At 43.6% G+C, this 18,921-nt stretch overlaps 1 protein-coding gene across 1 annotated transcript in view; it reads right to left on the bottom strand.

The window, feature by feature from the left end:
* The window catches only part of FBXL13 (F-box and leucine rich repeat protein 13), a 263,465-nt gene that overhangs the window by 168,904 nt on the left and 75,640 nt on the right, over positions 1-18,921 (bottom strand). The window contains exon 8 of the mRNA XM_063448155.1: positions 3,461-3,556. Within this exon, the coding sequence (XP_063304225.1) occupies positions 3,461-3,556 (96 nt within the window). The remainder of the gene's footprint in view (positions 1-3,460; positions 3,557-18,921) is intronic.

Here is an 18,921-nt window from a genome sequence, read left to right as displayed (position 1 = left end):
GAGGAAGGGGTTGGTATGCCCAGGTGTTTCAGCTCCAGTTAGGTAATGCGGCAATCTCCTCAGTGGGGACCGGGATATCCCCCACCGGTCCAGAGGGGGGGGTACGGGACCGGGAGGGCGTCTGGTACGTTGCCGATGTGTATTGGCCGGGTGGTAAGCGAAGCAGCGGCCGTCTGCCCCACTCCGCTCCCGTGTAGGGCTCCGTCGCCTAGTCTCTGAGTCTCTCTCCGGGAACCGGAATCATCCGTGTTCAGTTTCTCCGGCTGCACCGGGACACTCCAGGAGCTTGTGCGATATGTTTCCAGTGTCTTACTCGCCGGGAAAAGCAAGTATTTATTGCAAAATAGTAAGATTCTTTGGGAGCCATAGTGACCTACAGCCTGCTGGCATGGCCGCCCGGCCCCGCCCCCACACTGTTCTCTTTTTAAACTTACATGGCCATCAGTTTCTCTTTAGTATGATCTGTACCTAGTGCTATGCCATACTGTTAGAAACCTGTTAGACATATTTTTAGCAGAGCATATACTACTCAGAGAGATTTTATTCCAATTGTTGCTTTTACATTCTATACGCATTTCATTTATATAAAATTAACCAGCACCTTGTTGTCTCCACCAGATTGTACTTTGTCTTGCTTGAATTTTTAACAAATATTATACATCTCATTTATATGCTGCCCATTTAAAAAAGAAAAAGAAAATATAATATCTGTGCTGTTTAAAGAAAAAATATAATTGAGGGGGGGCGGGGCTTAACCGCGGAACGGAGCGGACGCCATTTTCGCCAGCTCCGACGAGTCTCTGCTCAATCCGACGGATATCCTCGGAAAAACTGCACATCCACCATCTCACACATCAGCATCTATATCCCGGTATCTCCCAGTATCGGCACATGCTGTTCTTTGCTGGTTCCAGACAGAACCGGCGACAGAAGAAGCCTGCGGCCTACCATCACGCTACACGCCTGGAGGATCTCCTGGGACACATCTCCCTCCAGCACAACTGGAGCACAGACATCCACTTGCCTGCAGATCAGCCCTCAACCATGGGAAGACGCTCACAGAAACCTCTCTCAGGTACCTCAAGCGAATCCCAAGACATAGGGGCCCTATTACAGCGCCAAACCCTGCCCAAAATGGTGGCCCCAGCCAACCAGCAGGCCCTAGCAGACCCTCAGACCCAAACACCTGATTACCCTCAAGCACAAACCCTGCCACAAACACCAGCACACACAGCTGCAGCCTTACCTGATATATCAGCTCTGGCCACCAAGCATGATATTAAAAATCTCTTCACCGAATTCCGCCAGAAGCTAGCAACTGACATAGCAGTCATCCGGCTGACTTACAGGTGGTTACAGACAGGGTGAGAGCCACAGAAGAGGACATTATAGACATGAGGCGGGAAATGATATCGGTACAAGACTCCCTGCAAAACGTCCACAAAACCCAGCAAGCATTTTCCACGCAACTTGCTACGCTGGAGGACCGTTCCAGGCGTAATAACCTGAAGATAAGAGGGGTACCCGAGTCCGTCACCATGGACGAAATGCCCCACTACTTGCGACGATTAACAGCCTCCCTATTACCGCCAACACACGCCAAAAAGCTCACTTTTTATGGCATGTTCCGCCTGCCAAAATCACCTAGGGCACCAGCAAGTGCCGTGAGTGATATCATAGTTCGCTGTGCCCTGGCTCAAGACAAAAAAGCACTCCTCGCAGCTATACGAAACCAAACACCATACACATTTGAGGGTGCTGACCTGTCCTTCTTCCAAGACCTGTCGAGGTCCACCCTGCAATGGCGCAAAACGCTCCACCCAACCACGAGCCAACTGAGAACCGCAGGAGTTACATACCACTGGACCACTCCACGAGCCCTCACAGTGACCCACAATGGATCTAGCCACGTGATCACCGCGGCCGAAGATGCACCTACACTGCTGCGGGCACTGGGACTGTCTGCCCTTGGCGAGGCGTCAAAAGATCAGAGAGGAACATCCACTTGGGACCCGACCACAGTAGTCCCCTTCATCCCACGAAACTGCCCGACCACGAGCACCGGGACATGACTGAGCTCGGACCCCAACGAGCAGCAGGCAACAAGGGACTGTACTCATAACACACAGTTTTACCTAAGTTTAAACAGTTTTCTTTGGTTTCTGTTCTCCAGCTGGCTGGATAAGGCTACCGCAACCTACATAGCCCCCATGTGCAGAGCTAGGGATATACTGACCCTCCCTACGAGGCTCTGAACGGAGGGGCAACACTCCGTGAGATAGGGATGCAAGGCTAGGGCTCTACACCCGCCGCAACTCCCCCCCCCTCCCCGCAGCCCCCTTGGTTAGGGGCACTAACAGCCGCAACCGGCCCAAGCTCCCCTCGAAGCAACAACACTATCATCTTTGGCCCAGGCCCGACAAGTGAGGCTGATTAAAAGACGGAGGCACACACTACCACGCACACCCATATACTTAAACCCACATCAAGCTACATGACCACACTTAGCAGCCACCAAACTGCCTACACCCAATCGGATTCAGCTCAGACAACCTCAGCTACAGTTCACTTCCACCCGGCTACATTGCAGGCTCGGCAACAAGAGAAGCACAGATCGAAGGGTGCCGTCCCTAACATGCACAAGGGTACCCGAAGAGCACTCACTAGACACACGTAACTCCGTCAATATTAATAGTAATAACATTAGCCTCAGCACAAACAGTATTTATGCCTGATCTTGTGCATGCTAACACACTATATCATCACAACAAGCACCCCGCCAGACATGCAAACCAAACGTTTAATATTGTTGTTTTTATGCAAGGTCTGACTCAGGTCAGAACCTTTTACTTATTGCCTCTACCACAAAAAATGGTGCATCTTTATCCACATGCTTAGTATACGCAAACTGCTTTCTTGCATTGCCTATTAATGTCATGTTATACCTTGCAAACGTTATTTCACATGCACTGAAAAAATAAAGAATTATAGAAAAAATATAATTGAGTAAAAATGTATGAATTCATACATAATTCATGGGTACCTGTATCTCCTTTTGGCAGTTAAAAGAGCATGCTGAGAGCTTTCCTTTTTCGGCATTTCCTTGTGAATCGCGCCATGAACAAAGTCATTAAATGACTTGGAAATAAACCTGCACTGATTTTACCAGTGAAACAAATTACTCGCGTAGTGCTGCGAACCACATACTTCCATGTCCTAAATCTGTAGAGCTAATAGAAGTGGAAAAAATCCTTCCCAGCAAGGCATTTGTCCCCCAGTTATAACAGTGACAGTTTCTATGGAAATTGGCACTTTTAATAGCTGTTGAAAAAAATGACAGACTCCAGACACATAAAGCACTTCAGCAAGCTGGAGATCTCTATGTGTCTGTAGTGTTCCTTTAAATCAAACCATAAATAGGTAATTTATATTTTGTTTCCCAGAAACACGGTGTACTTACACTGCTCCAGAGTGAACTGTTTTGAGTTATTATCTTCCAAGAACGACAAACTTGAGCACATCTTGCTAAATCTATCAAATCTACATGAACAAAGATCTGTAAGAAAAAGAACAAGAAAACCATGTAAAACAAATACAAACCAATATAAAAAATGTTAAACCGCAGAAGGAATGTCGGGAAGAACATGTTACATATAAGTCACATGTCTGGCAAGCAATTAAAAAAAGTAGGGGACATTTTATTGAAATTGCACCATTTCAAGACTCAGAAACCACAAAATAAGACTTTCAAGCATTCAAAATAGACTAAAACACTATCGGGGTCTAAACTTTTGGTATACACCCTTCCATGCAATTGTTCATTTATCCACTCTTTTATGCACAGTGTAAAATCTGGGCTGATTCCAGTCCACCTTGACATCCATACAATGAAAAGTGAAAAGAATGCCACCTAGAAAGTAGAGGACGATTAAAATAAAATGATGCTGACATAATTGCACCTGTAATGGTCACTTATTGATAATATGGATCACAACTGTAGATAACTGAATTTGTTTATTAAATTTTTAAAATTGAAATAAAGTAAAATTCAAGTTGTGCTGTCTCTTTAATTCCTTGTCAGAAAATCAAGCAGCAGCAGGCTTTGCAGAGAAGATTAGGGTGAGGCAATTATTAGTCTGAACAGAGATGAGATTCCAATGTAGAATTGTTAGATGGCAGCAGAACAATTAGTTAGGGTGAAGCAAAAGAAGGTAAGCAGAGATGCAGGATAACAATACTCCTGTTTAGGCAGATGAGTTCTACTTAGCTTTGTAGGGGTGGTAATCCGGTTTGATGAGAGATGTTTCTCAGAGAGGATTAAGGTTGCTGCAGACAAAAGAGTATCCAAAGGCAAGTCCGTGGTCGAGGAGAGGAGAAGGCAGGTAAACGATAAACAGTCCGGGTCCGATACACAGTAGAGGTAAACACAGATACACGTAGCTTGAAGTTTTCGCGGGAGGCTTTCAAATTGATCCAGCACTGAGGTGTTGCCGCGGTCTCCCTTTGTATCCTGGGAGTAACCGCGTCAGAGGAGGGGGAGTGGCCGCGCTCCGTCTACCCGGAAGTCCCCGGAGTACGGATGCCGGAAGGTCTGACAGAACCCCCCCCCATAAGAAGCAGCCACCGGATGCTGTCAACGAGGTCTGGAAGGGTAGCGAGCATGGAACGCGTTGATGAGTCGACGAGCATGCACCGCGGAGGACGACACCCAGGAATCCTCGTCAACTCCGTAGCCTTTCCACCGGATAAGATACTGCAAGGAACCACGATGGATTCGCGAATCCAGGATCCTCTGGACCTCGTATTCTTCCTCACCTTGTACCAGAAGGGGATCAGGAGTGGTAAGAGCATCCCTTAGAAAAGGGTCGGAGCGGTGTGGTTTAAGCAGAGACACATGGAAGACAGGATGAAGTTTCATGTTAGGTGGAAGTTTCAATCTGACCACGTTTTCGTTGATAAGAGACAATATACGAAAAGGGCCAAGGAAGAGAGAACTCAGTTTCTTTGAGGGACGGTTTGTGACAATGTTCTTTGAAGAGAGCCATACGAGATCACCAACATTGTAAGCAGGGGAAGGCCGTCTGCCAGTATCGAAAAACTTTTTCTGAGCAGAGGATGCATTTTTGAGGTTATCACGCAACTTGAGGAAGAGGGCAGACATGAAAGCGTTGTGGTTGGAGACGAATGGATTAGAAGAAGGGAGTCCCTGATCAGGAATCGAAGAGGGATGGAATCCGTAATTTGAAAAGAATGGAGTCATTTTACTGCTAGCGTGTACAGAGTTGTTATACGAGAATTCTGCCATTGGTAACCATGTGATCCAATCATCTTGTAAGTGAGAGCAATAACACCTCAAGTATTGTTCAACACACTGGTTAACTCTCTCTGTTTGTCCGTTGGTTTGGGGATGATAGGCTGAAGACAATTTACGTTGAATACTGAGAGAGGAACACATCTCATTCCAGAACTTGGAGGTGAACTGGGTTCCCCTGTCTGAAATGATTTCCTCAGGAAGTCCATGGAGTTTCACTATGTTGTCGATGAATATTTTTGCAAGCTCCGATGAAGAGGGTAATTTCCTTAAAGGAATAAAATGAGACATTTTGGTGAAACGGTCTACCACTACTAGAATGGTGTTATGATGTTGCGAAGGAGGGAGTTCCACCAAGAAATCCATTGAAATGGACTGCCAAGGTCTCTCTGGGATCGGTAGGCTCAACAGTTGACCGAATGGTGGATGATGGTCAGATTTTGATCTCAGACAGGTTGGACAGGTTTTGACATAAGATTCTATGGTTCTGTCCTGGCGAGGCCACCAGTAATATCTTTTAGACAGCTCCAGTGTTTTCCTTGTACCAGGATGACCAGCCAGAGGGGAATCATGTATTAAGGTGAGAATTTTATTCCTAAACAAGGGAGGAATGTATAACCTGTTTTTGAAGTAGTAGAGACCGTCCTTTTTTGATAGTTTCTTTTGTTTGGGAAGCTCAAGATCTTCTTCTTTAAGATGTTTAATATCATCTATTAATGACGAAATGATACCTATGATTTTAGGTGGGGGAGTTCCAGTCACAGGAAGATCTTGTTGAATCCTGGACAGAGCATCTGCCTTTTTGTTTCTGGATCCAGGTCTGTAAATAATTTGAAAATTGAATCGGGCAAAGAAAAGATTCCATCTTACTTGTCTGGCAGAGAGAGTTTTGTTCGAATGAAGATATTCAAGGTTCCTGTGGTCAGTGTATACAATCACAGGAGTGCGTGAGTCTTCAAGTATGTGTCGCCAGTTTTCGAATGCTGCTTTAATACTTAACAATTCTTTTTCTCCTATAGGATAATTTCGTTCAGCAGGAGACATAGATCGTGAGAAAAAAGCCACTGGATGGAGAGGATCTTGAGGGGATCGTTGCTGAGACAGGACAGCCCCGATAGCGGCGTCAGAAGCATCTGTTTCCATGACGTAGAGAAAATCAGGATTAGGGAGTTGGAGAATGGGAGCACTTGTAAATCTCCGTTTTAATTCATCAAAGGCTGCTTGAGCCTCTTCGTTCCAAGCAAAGGAACGTTTACTGCTGTTGAGCAGGTTAAGAGGATGAGCTACATTGGAGTAATTTTTAATGAACTTCCTGTAGAAGTTGGCAAATCCCAAAAAACGTTGTAAGTCCTTAATATTAGCAGGAGTAGACCAATTGACAATACAATCTATTTTTGAAGTATCCATACTTATGGAATGAGGGGAGATAACGTATCCCAAAAAAGTGATTTCATTGACTTCAAAAATACATTTTTCTGGTTTTGCATATAATTTGTGTGTTCTTAATCTGGATAATACCCATCTCACATGTTTTCTGTGTTCCTCAAGGTTGTTGGAGTATATGAGAATATCATCTAAGTAGATGATGACACAAACATCTAGGAGATCTCTGAAGATATCGTTTATGAAATGCTGAAATGTTGCAGGGGCGTTACAGAGCCCGAAGGGCATGACAAGATATTCGTACAGGCCATATCGGGTCCTGAACGCCGTTTTCCATTCATCATTGGCCTTGATTCTAACAAGGTTATATGCCCCACGAAGGTCAAGTTTAGTGTAGATGGTAGCTGTTCTTAATCTTTCGATCAACTCATTGATCAGGGGAAGAGGGTAACGATTCTTGATAGTTATTTTATTTAATGACCTGTAGTCGATGATTGGGCGTATAGTCTGATCCTTGTTCCTTACGAAAAACATGCTGGAAGCGGCTGGTGAACAGGAAGGTCTAATGAACCCTTTACGGAGGTTCTCATCCAGGTATTCTTTGAGGGTTTTTAACTCTGATTCAGAGAGAGGGTAAATGTGTCCAAAAGGGATAGGAGCACCAGGAACAAGGTCAATCGGACAATCATAAGGTCGATGAGGAGGAAGTGTCTCCGCTTCCTTTTTACTGAATACATCGGCGAACTCAGAATAGATGGAAGGTATGGGGGTTTCTTCAGTAACTAGTAGAATGGGGATGTGTTGTAGACATGTTCCCTTACAATATGCAGAGTTAAAGGTGAGAGAGAAAGGAGCCCATGTGATATATGGGTTGTGAGTCCGCAACCAGTCGAGTCCTAATATAATTGGATAAAGAGGAGAATTTATAACATCAAAAACAAGAAATTCAGAATGGATATGATTGGTAGTAGTTCTTAAAGGGATAGTTTCAGAACGAATGGGCCCAGAGGATATTAAGGAGCCATCAATAACTCTGACAGAGACGGAATTACGTTTTTGAACACAAGGAATTTTATTTTTTGTAACGAAGGATGAGTCCAGGAAAACCCCATTAGCACCGGAATCGATAATGGCATCAGTGGTAATCCTTTCTTTGTCCCACTGTAATATGAGAGAAACAGAGGAGAGATGAGAGGTAGTTTTAGGGGGAAGTACACTCATTACATTTGTAGTAGAACCATGCTTACCGCCTCTAGGACGTTTCAATAGAGGACATTCTGGGACCACATGTTCTTGAGAAGCACAGTACATGCAGAGGTTCATTTGTCTTCTTCTGGTTCTCTCTTCTGGAGTAAGAGGACTTCTCAAAACCCCTATTTCCATAGGTTCTGTGGGAGTTACAGGTTTCTCTGGTGCTCGTGAAGAAGTGAAGGGTTTTTTCCATAGGGAGCTAGTGAGTGACTTCTCAGCTTTTCTTTCCCTAAGTCGTCTGTCAATGCTGATTGACAATTGGATAAGAGTATTCAGGGTAGTAGGTAGTTCTGTCCTGGAGAGCTCATCCTTGACAGCTTCAGATAACCCAATACGGAACTGGTTACGTAGAGTTATGTCATTCCACTGAGTTTCTGGTGCCCATCGTTTGAATTCAGCAATGTAATCTTCGACAGGCCTGTTTCTTTGCTGCAGTGTTCTAATGGTTAAGTCTGCAGTTGCTTGTTTATTAGGGTCCTCGTAAAGGAGAGACATGGCTTCGAAGAATTCATCCAGGGAATCCAATATGGGGTCATCATTCTCCAGGAAGGAATGAGCCCAGGCCATGGGTTCGCCTCTTAAAAATGAAATAACAGAACAAACCTTAGATCTTTCGGTGGGATAAGATCTAGGTTTCAAGGCAATCAACAATTTGCAAGAATTGATAAATTCCCGGTATTGGGACCTGTCTCCAGAAAACTTTTCGGGGTTGGAAACAGCAGGATCACTAGCCGAGTGTGTAACTGTATGAGGAGTGTGTGTTTGTAAGTCCCTTACATAAGTAAGGATTCGTTCATTGGTGACCTGTAGGTCTTGCATGCCTTGAGTAAGCGTATCCACTCTTTGGTTCAATCTTGTGATTTCAGAAGTGAGATCTACTGGATCCATTAAGAGGGCTGGATCAATCTGTAATGGTCACTTATTGATAATATGGATCACAACTGTAGATAACTGAATTTGTTTATTAAATTTTTAAAATTGAAATAAAGTAAAATTCAAGTTGTGCTGTCTCTTTAATTCCTTGTCAGAAAATCAAGCAGCAGCAGGCTTTGCAGAGAAGATTAGGGTGAGGCAATTATTAGTCTGAACAGAGATGAGATTCCAATGTAGAATTGTTAGATGGCAGCAGAACAATTAGTTAGGGTGAAGCAAAAGAAGGTAAGCAGAGATGCAGGATAACAATACTCCTGTTTAGGCAGATGAGTTCTACTTAGCTTTGTAGGGGTGGTAATCCGGTTTGATGAGAGATGTTTCTCAGAGAGGATTAAGGTTGCTGCAGACAAAAGAGTATCCAAAGGCAAGTCCGTGGTCGAGGAGAGGAGAAGGCAGGTAAACGATAAACAGTCCGGGTCCGATACACAGTAGAGGTAAACACAGATACACGTAGCTTGAAGTTTTCGCGGGAGGCTTTCAAATTGATCCAGCACTGAGGTGTTGCCGCGGTCTCCCTTTGTATCCTGGGAGTAACCGCGTCAGAGGAGGGGGAGTGGCCGCGCTCCGTCTACCCGGAAGTCCCCGGAGTACGGATGCCGGAAGGTCTGACAGCACCACAGGCAATGAAATACCAACCTAAACTCCACATCTTTACCATGTTACATGGCCAACTGGATCAGAAGAACTGAGGCTAGAACCTGGGTTATGGCAGTTACTAAGACAGACACTTGCTTCTTGACCACAACCAGAGTGTCAACATTTGGACAGGTACTAATTCTTCTGCCCGGTATTGCAATCATATAGAAACATAGAATGTGACGGCAGATAAGAACCATTCGGCCCATCTAGTCTGCCCAATTTTCTAAATACTTTCATTAGTCCCTAGCCTTATCTTATAGTTAGGATAGCCTTATGCCTATCCCACACATGCTTAAACTCCCTCATTGTGTTAACCTCTACCACTTCAGCTGGAAGTCTATTCCATGCATCCACTACCCTCTCAGTAAAGTAATACTTCCTGATATTATTTTTACACCCTTGCCCCTCTAATTTAAGACTATATCCTGTTGATGTGGTAGTTTTTCTTCTTTTAAATCTCCTTGTTTACTGTGCTAATTACCTTTATGTATTTAAATGTTTCTACATTATCCTCCTTGTCTCGTCTTTCCTCCAAGCTATACATGTTAAGTTCCTTTAACCTTTCCTTGTAAGTTTTATCCTGCAATCCATGAACCAGTTTAGTATCCCTTCTCTGAACTCTCTTTAAGGTATCAATATCCTTCTGAAGATACGGTCTCCAGTACTGTGTACAATACTCCAAGTGAGGTCTCACCAGTGTTCTGTACAATGGCATGAGCACTTCCCTCTTTCTACTGCTAATACCTCTCCCTATACAACCAAGCATTCTGCTAGCATTTCCTGCTGCTCTATTACATTGTCTGCCTATCTTTAAGTCATCAGAAATAATTACCCATAAATCCCTTTCCTCAAATGTTGAGGTTAGGACTCTATCAAATATTCTGTACTCTGCTCTTGGGTTTATGTAGTATATTGCTGTAAGTTGAGGCAGAACCCATATGCAAATAGGACAGAGCTTAGCAGCTATACTCGACAGTCACACAATAGATGGGCTCCGTGCAAATCCACAATATACTAATGACTTTAGGCTGTTGCAGAGACCGAAAAGCTGAATTTGCTCCAATATTCACCATGGGCCGCAAGACAAAAAAAACAGGAACCTGATAAGCCAAGATTGAACATGAACATACGAGATCTCCTCAGCAGGTGTCGAGAGAATTCCATAAAACAAACAAGGCTGACGTGGCACTGCTCCGCATCGACCTAACAAGCCTCGTGAGCCACTTGGGAAAGGTAGAGACTTCATCGGAGAAGCAATCACAGTCCATTGTAGAGCTTCAACTTGAAGTGAAAATACTAAAAAAAAAACCAGCAACTATCTGAGTAACACTTTGCCATGCTAGATGACATGAGATACCGCAAAAACCTCAAGGTTAGAGGTGTATTGTAAAATATTGCGATGGCAGAGCTTCAACACTTGTTGAGGAGACTGATGGGGGCCCTGCTAGCACCTAAGCAGGCCAGGAACATCACAATTGATGGGGTCTTATGGGTACCGAAAATCCGAAGGGCCCCAGAGGCGGCAACTATGGATCTAGTTGTGCGCAGATAAAGCAGCGGTGCTGGCTGCATTTAAGGGGACTTCTCCTTACTCCATTGAAAATATGTCACTGACATTTTTTGCAGACCTCTAAAAGGATACCTTTCAATGGAGAAGATTTATGGGGCCCTTCACCACTCTCCTCCAGGACCGCAGCCTACGCTACAGATTGTGCTCACTGTGGACTCTACAGGTCCTGCTGGAAGATACCACTCATTCTGTACAAAATATGCAGGAGCAGCAGTGCAACTAGGAACACTGGGCCTGTCAGAGGACTCATAAGTTGGGCCCCGAGGGTCCAAAGCAGCAACACACAGATGGCACCCAGCGATGGTCACCCAATTCATTATGCTGAGAGCCATGCTGTACACTTATGCTGCGGCAACCAGCTGAGACTCACCTATATGTCTATTTTTTTGCTTCAAATTGTCCCTTATCAGGGACTTATGTTACATGCAGTTCAAAGTTTGTTAGCTTTTCTTTTTGAAATATTCTATTTTATTTTTTTATCATATATGATTTGTATTGAGTTTAACAACAGCAACACATAAGTGACAAGGTCATATTGCAGGTTTGGACACATTGAACACCATAACAGGTCTTACATTGCATGAGTAGGTTAAGAGTACTTCACAGTATACCGGCATTTCCCTGTATCATATTCCCATTGCTAACTCATTTATTACACTAGTGTCACTGCTGCTGAGATTTTTTTGAAAGGGATACAGAAAGAAAAGGGTATACAAGGTGGGGGTAGCTAGCATACATTTAGTTAAACCAATATTGAGTGAACAGGCATAGGATAGAATATTTGCTCTGAGCGGTTGTGCGACCTGTATTCCGCGATTCGCGAAAAGTAGGGTTCCCAGGGATCAATGTCGGTCGTCACAGTGGCAGCGCGACCTAGGTTCTCGATAGTCAACTTGCCATGGCAGAGCATGTTTGGAAAAGTTACCCTTAACTCAGAAGGCCATCTATTCGTATGAGCATATGTCATCTAAGCGGCTGGTAATCTCTTCCAGAGATGGTATCTCTTTGCTTTTCCAATGGAGCGCCAGCTTTACCTACGCCACAGTCAACAGATTAAGAATGACTGCGTGATGTGGGTTGGATTCTAGATCAGGTATAATGTGGAGTATGTAATGTTCAGGCTTCAGAAGGAGGGTGAGACATTTTCTATTTTAATTGTGTTCCCAAATCTTAACAAATGGCTTACTCTGCCCAAATATGCACTGGCCACTGGCAACCCCACAAGAGTTACAGTTTTACAGTGCCTGGAGGTGCAAATATATTTTGAGCTATTGCCTGTTGTCCTAAGATTCTTACATTTTCTGCACTGCTTCTCAGTCGGATGATTGGCACATTTCCTACATATCTGAGCTATTTTAGTTTTGTTTATTTATTTATTTGTATATATATTGGCCTTGGTTTTCTAAGCGTTTCCATAGAGGTACTCTCTGCAGACCCTAACATGTCAGGTAATATCCTAATGTTCTGTTTTTTTCTAAACACAAAACACTCAGCTCACCGGTTAATGTTTGCTGGATATTTTATAATAAAGTCTGTTAATACATTTCATGCATTATTTGTCCATTTCTGTACCATATGTGTTTGACTTTTCACACCAGTGAGATGGGAAGAATATAAAAAAACAAACAAAAAAAAACCATATGCGTGAGAATGGAAATGTGCATGGATTAAAATTTTGAGTTATGCCACAAAATGAAGAAATCTAAAGCATTACCCTAATTAGTGATGAACGTGTGAGAGACATTAACAGGCAATGCAAAGGCTACCGTGTGTCATTTCTGGATGAGGTTCAGGTGAAATGAGAACTGTGTTTCAGGGAGATGCATATTTAATCAGTTCAGGATGGGATTCAATGCTGGAGTAAGTTGGAGTTCTGGGAGACACAGAAGAAACTTTCCCTACGCTATTTTTTTAGCGTAAGCATTTGGCAGAATGAACCAGGCAACAACTCCTGGATGACTAGGGAGGGGCGGTCCAGTATTACGTTTTAATTATTGATTAGCCATAAGTATAGGAGTTAAGTAGGACAGCCAAGGGTCATTGGTAGAGAAAGCACCCAAAGCACTGCCTGCCCTACTGATTGGCCATTTTGTTGACCTCCCATGTGCGGTAGCTCTAATAAATATGGGAACATTTGCAGTGTTTTATTTTCCCCTATTTTCCTTTACACTTATCTCTCCTGTCTAGCTAGTTTACAAGCGATTTATTCTATCATTCTGCTCTGCCTTTTATTGTTATTTTCACTTTAAGCGTTTCTTTGATTTGAATTGTACTTCTTAGGCAGGCTTCGGGGTAGTGTGACTTTTTGTAATGAGTATATACCCCTACACGCAGGATCCAGCCAAACAGAAGACAGTACAGAGGAGAGATACGTCTACCGGACCTTAGAGTGGCCGGACTCGACGTAATAGGAGAAGTACAGAGTCAGGAACGATCCGAGGTCAAGGGCACAAAGAGACAGCGTAAACGAGAACTAGCCGGGGTCTGGTACACAGGAATCAGCAAGCCGGCAAACAGTACAGACAAGGATAAAGCGAAAACGAAGTCAGAATACAAAGCCAAGGTCAAATACGGAGAAACACAACTGAACACAACAAGCACTAAAGGGAACTGTAGCAGAAACCACGATAGGGCAAGGAACTAAGGGAAAAGGGTAAGTATAAATAGGTTCAAAACTAATGTGATTGGCTCCTGTCACTTCCACACCCCCAAAAGGTAAGTGTATGGGGTGTGTGGGATGACAGGGGCCAATGGGAGCCGTTTGGCAATTTAGGCTCCCACTGTCTCTTTAAGAGCGCGCCCGAGACTCGCGGCGCGCTCTTAGATTCAGGCGGGACATGTGACCGCATCTCGCGGTCACTGCCCGCCTTCCTGCCTGAAGCGTCGGATGAGCCGCGCGCGGCTCGTGCAGCCGCAGGACCGCGCGCGGCTTGAAGAGAGGACCGCGGCCGGCCCCTGGGAAAGGTGAGTAACGCTACACTTTTATCCAGCTAATGCTGGAATTAGTTGTTATTGAGGAGATGCCACTATTCAAATTTTTATTTTTTATAGTTTTTAATTTTAGATTTTTTTTTTAGTTGATATTACTAGCAGTACCAGTTCTGACTTTGTCTGTCTCCCCTCTCCACCCCCCCCCCCCAACCCCCAAATAGGACATTTGTGTACATAGAAAACATTTTAGATCTTTGAGTTTAGCTCATGAAAAAAAGTTTTGCATTAATAATTTTGTTCAGTGTATAAGGGGTTACAACCACTTAAGCCACTTACCTTTCTCCAGCGCCGGGCTCCCTTTGTGCTGGGGAACTTTCCACTCCCTGCCGACGTCTGCTCCGAATGCGCATTCTCGGCAAGAGACGGGCGTGCATTCAAACAGCCCATTTGAAAGCATTACTCAATGCTTTCCTATGGATGCCAGCGTCTTCTCACTGTGATTTTCACAGTGAGAATAGCGGAAGCGCCTCTCGCGGCTGTCAGCGAGACAGCAACTAGAGGCTGGGTTAACCCTCAGCTGTAGGTTTAAACTAGAGTGACCTGGCACCCAGACCACTTCATTGAGCTGAAGTGGTCTGGGTACCTATAGTGGTCCTTTAATTACATTCACCTGAAAGGGCTGACTTCTACCAATTAACCCTATCATGCTGGGAATAGAGAGCACTCCAATCTGTTACTTACGTAGAAAGCCTCTCAGACCCTGCCACTATATATAAATATATATAGTGGTAGCCTCTCATTTAATAACACCGTTTTACTTACCTACCATCATATTAATTCTGTATATGCGATATTTACACAGGAAAGATATTCGATGGGAGTATGTATAACCTTTACGGTGCTCTTGTTTCTCTTTGTGGTTATGTACTGTATTTAGGCTATACAGTGACTTTAGGCCACCTATTTTTTCCAGTTTCTTCCTGGGAAGTGTGTTTATGCTGTTCTTTTGTGGTTATTAGATAAGTGTTAGGCACTGGACCTCATCTGATAGGACAAATTGGTGATTTGGCATGTGATTTATACAAGACCAATTTTTCTTCATTCATTCTTATGGTTTTAGCTTTGTTTTTTGTTTACTTAAAACCTACGACAGTAACCTTATCTGAAGAGGGTCCTCATCATCTTTGTATGCCAAATTTGTTTTATCACAATGACTTGCATAATTAGTATATGCATTATAGAGGGCTGAAGAATAAATGTGGTTTATTTAAACTATATTAACAATAATAGGTAGAAGTAGCATATTACACTATAAGCCACTGAACATAGCTGTTTAACCACACGTCTCTGTAGTTTTTAACCAGTTCAAATATTTGTGGACAAAGAATTAGTTATCAACTCTGTGACATCACTAACACAGTCAATATTGAAGATCGGTTGAGGCTATGCTGAGATGATGCTAAAAGTTTGAAAGTCCACTTGAATACTTAGGACAAAAACAGTAGCTGGTCAGACTGGCATCACTAAGACTGGATAACAGAAGCTATCACAAGTGAACGTGAACCATGACACTGGAAGGCTGAGCTGGAAGAGAGAAGCAGGATAGACAAGCATTTCTACCACATAGTGAAGACTGGTGCACATTGTTTTTATTTGATTAAAAATTATTTATTTCCGGGGGGCGGAGTCCGACCGCCATGCCGAACAGTCGCACGGGGTAAGAGCTCCTGGCGGGCGAGAGAAACAGAGGACAAACACAGCGGCTATACAGCCCAAAGACGTCCTGAGGTGTGATACCCACACTGGGGGCACACTGAGGTCCCGGGGGATACCCTTTGGGAGCCTGTCGGGCACTCTGAGCGGGAAAAATAATCTGAGGCCTGCAGGAGCGGGAGCCGGAGAGAGGCGGCCGCTCTCCCCGAAACCGCACACTCCAGCAACCACAGCTAACCTCCCCCCCCCCCCCCTTTTGGACCGGTGGGGGTCATCCCGGTCCCCGTGAGACAAGCGGATAAACGTGGTTTGCAACCGAGCTGAACTTTACATAAATATATAAACGGACAAAAGGCTGTCGGAGCGCATCCAAGATGGCCGCCCGTCAGCAGCCACAGCGAGAGACCAACAACAGCAGACTGAAACCTACCTCCATAGAGGCCCTTGATTGGCTCTGCTCGGCCTTCTACGAGTTGTTGTGCAAGCGGGGTATGCCCTGCCATCAAGCGGCCCGGAAAGTGGCCTCGTGGATCCGCCCGACGACCCGCCGAAGCTACTACGGTGTCCCACAGCTGATATTTCAGGCGGGTGTCAGACAGAAAGAACGCAGACAAACAAGCAGGCGGGAAACAGACCGCGCAAACCCGGGCACAGGTACCTTCCCAAGAGGTGACACAACTAACGGGCTTACCCAGGGCCCCGGCAGTATATCAATACGCAGCACATCAAACACAGGTCCACAACGGAGTACACAGAAGGCACTACCCAGCGGCAGTCAGACACTGAAAGCAGACAAGCGCATCCAAAGCCCTGCAGGACCACCAGCTCACCACCAGACAAGCCATGCGGCACCCACGACCGCCACGGTCATGTCTGATGACCACCTCAGAAAAACATCTCCAATGTCCAGACAGGGCGTCGGTTGACCTACACAAACAGAGACTCACAGAGACTTTAAGGCTATACCGAGCTGAGACTTTGGCTGACAGTGCCAAATTATCCTGAGCAAGGTCACAGTGCCTTACCCCACCCAGGACTTGCAGCCATGTCAAAGCGTGGTCGTAGCCAGTTAATGTTGAGTCAGGTCAATTTGTATGCACTATTGTTTTTTGGTGTCGCCACATAGTCCTGTGTTTTTCTGTCTTTGTTTTATTTTCTATTTATTTTTTATTTTTTGCAGCCTGTTATTGCGCACTCTCTACTCTTGCAATAATTACCAAATACATGTCTGCCAATACTTTCTAAAGATAACCTGAATGCCCAGCGATAATCACTCATATAACATAACACAAGCAAATTGTACAGCTGCGGTCAAGTTTCTGCATGTTTTGTCTGTTTGTTTCTTTCACCGTTTAATAATTTTTCCACTGCGCAACAACGGCACCCATCTTCACAACTCGCTCATCTCGCTTCACAGTCAAGCAACCTATTCTCTTTTTGCCGCCTCTTAGCTGAGACAGCGTACATCCACATATCTGATGGGGCACACATGTCTACCGACACAAGCCTGTAACCCTATCATGTCTCACTGCCTTAGTCATAATTATGGAGAGGGTTTCACGTTTCAAACCACATGTTGACCACGCTTTATATTCCTATGAAACTACTTACATCTTGTTATTTCCATATTTTCAAACGTACCGACCATAGTGTCTTAATCCTATCTATATAAAACTGTGCACTGTTTATTATGCCACATTATTGTCACCGCACGTTTCTTATATGTTTGCACCAGCTGTTGTGGCAGTGCAAAACTGTATGTTAATCCTATGCACAAATAAAATAAAGAATTAAAAAAAAAAAAAAAAAAAAAAATTATTTATTTCCAGCCAACATGTAAAGCAGAGCCAGATATCCTATCAATTAAGCAATGGCAAAACTGGGGGAATTCAACATAATGTAACCACTTTGTGAGTCTAAGTTAGTGTTTCCCAACCCAGTCCTCAAGGCACACCTACCAGTCCAGGATTTAAGGATTACCCAGTTTTGTCTAAGGTGTTTTTTCTTTTTTTTCTAAAAACACCTTAGACAAAACTGGGTAATCCTTAAATCCTGGACTGGTAGGTGTGCATTGAGGACTGGGTTGGGAAACACTGGTCTAAGTTATAAGTAGTTATAATAGTTAGAATAGCATTGTTTGCTGCAGAATTTGTTTTGGTTGGTATTTGAATTAATTTTGCTTTAATGCAAATAGACATATTTTCGAAATCGTTTCAAAAGATATTTTTAAATATTGCATGGACTTACTAAGGAAACAAAAAAAAAAACACCTATACATTGTGCTAGATGAATTGCAAAGAAAAAACACAAAGAAAAAAACAAGAAAAAGACCTGCATATGTTGGCTAGGACGGTGGTGATATAACTATGTGAGCTTGCATGTAAATGAACAGCTTCTAACAAAAATGATTTATTTGCATACCAGATGCACGATCCAAAGATAACCTTGAAAAATGTTCTATATTGAACCTTTATCTACTTTCAATCCTGCTAGCACAAACACATTGCATTAAACTCTGTGGCTCACAGCTTGTATAATTTATAGCATGACGTATCGCCTGCCTACACCCACAACACTTCTTAATCAAATGCAGCAGTCCTCACGAAAATGTTGCACATCACAGCATTGCAGTCCTTTCCTGTTGATGGGAACATGGATTTACAGACAAAGCCCCTTTAATGCTATTCTCCCTGGTAAAACTATAGGCAACATTTCTGCATATGAATTTCCCATAAATTCTAGTGTGTAGTGGAACTAAAGTGAGTTTGTTATTGAATCTGCTGGAAAATATGTTAATAAAATCCAGATTGTTTCTTATTTAAAATGCATGTATCTTGTAGTACATCCTAAATGCAAGAAATCTAACAGTATTTATGAGTCTATGGTGTTGGAACTGCTTACATATATTTTATTAAAAAATGACAAATCGTAAGAATTAAAACATTTTTTATAAGATTTATCACCCTATGTAAAAACTGTCACGTCTCTTGAAATTACCCCATTAACCCCTTAAGGTAAGGACCAACCTTCAGTTTGCTTTTTTGTACCTCAGAACACAAGTCACTTTGGCATTTTTTTTCTATGTATTTTCAGCTGCAATTTCCATCTTTCTCACTTATTGCACCAACACATATTATATACTGTTTTTTTTAAACGGAAAGAGGCTTTCGTGTGAATTCAAATTTTTTTT

Source organism: Pelobates fuscus, chromosome 3 (genome assembly GCF_036172605.1).
Source record: "Pelobates fuscus isolate aPelFus1 chromosome 3, aPelFus1.pri, whole genome shotgun sequence".
Taxonomy (NCBI): Eukaryota; Metazoa; Chordata; class Amphibia; order Anura; family Pelobatidae; genus Pelobates; species Pelobates fuscus.
This window is presented reverse-complemented; position numbering and strand designations above follow the sequence as displayed.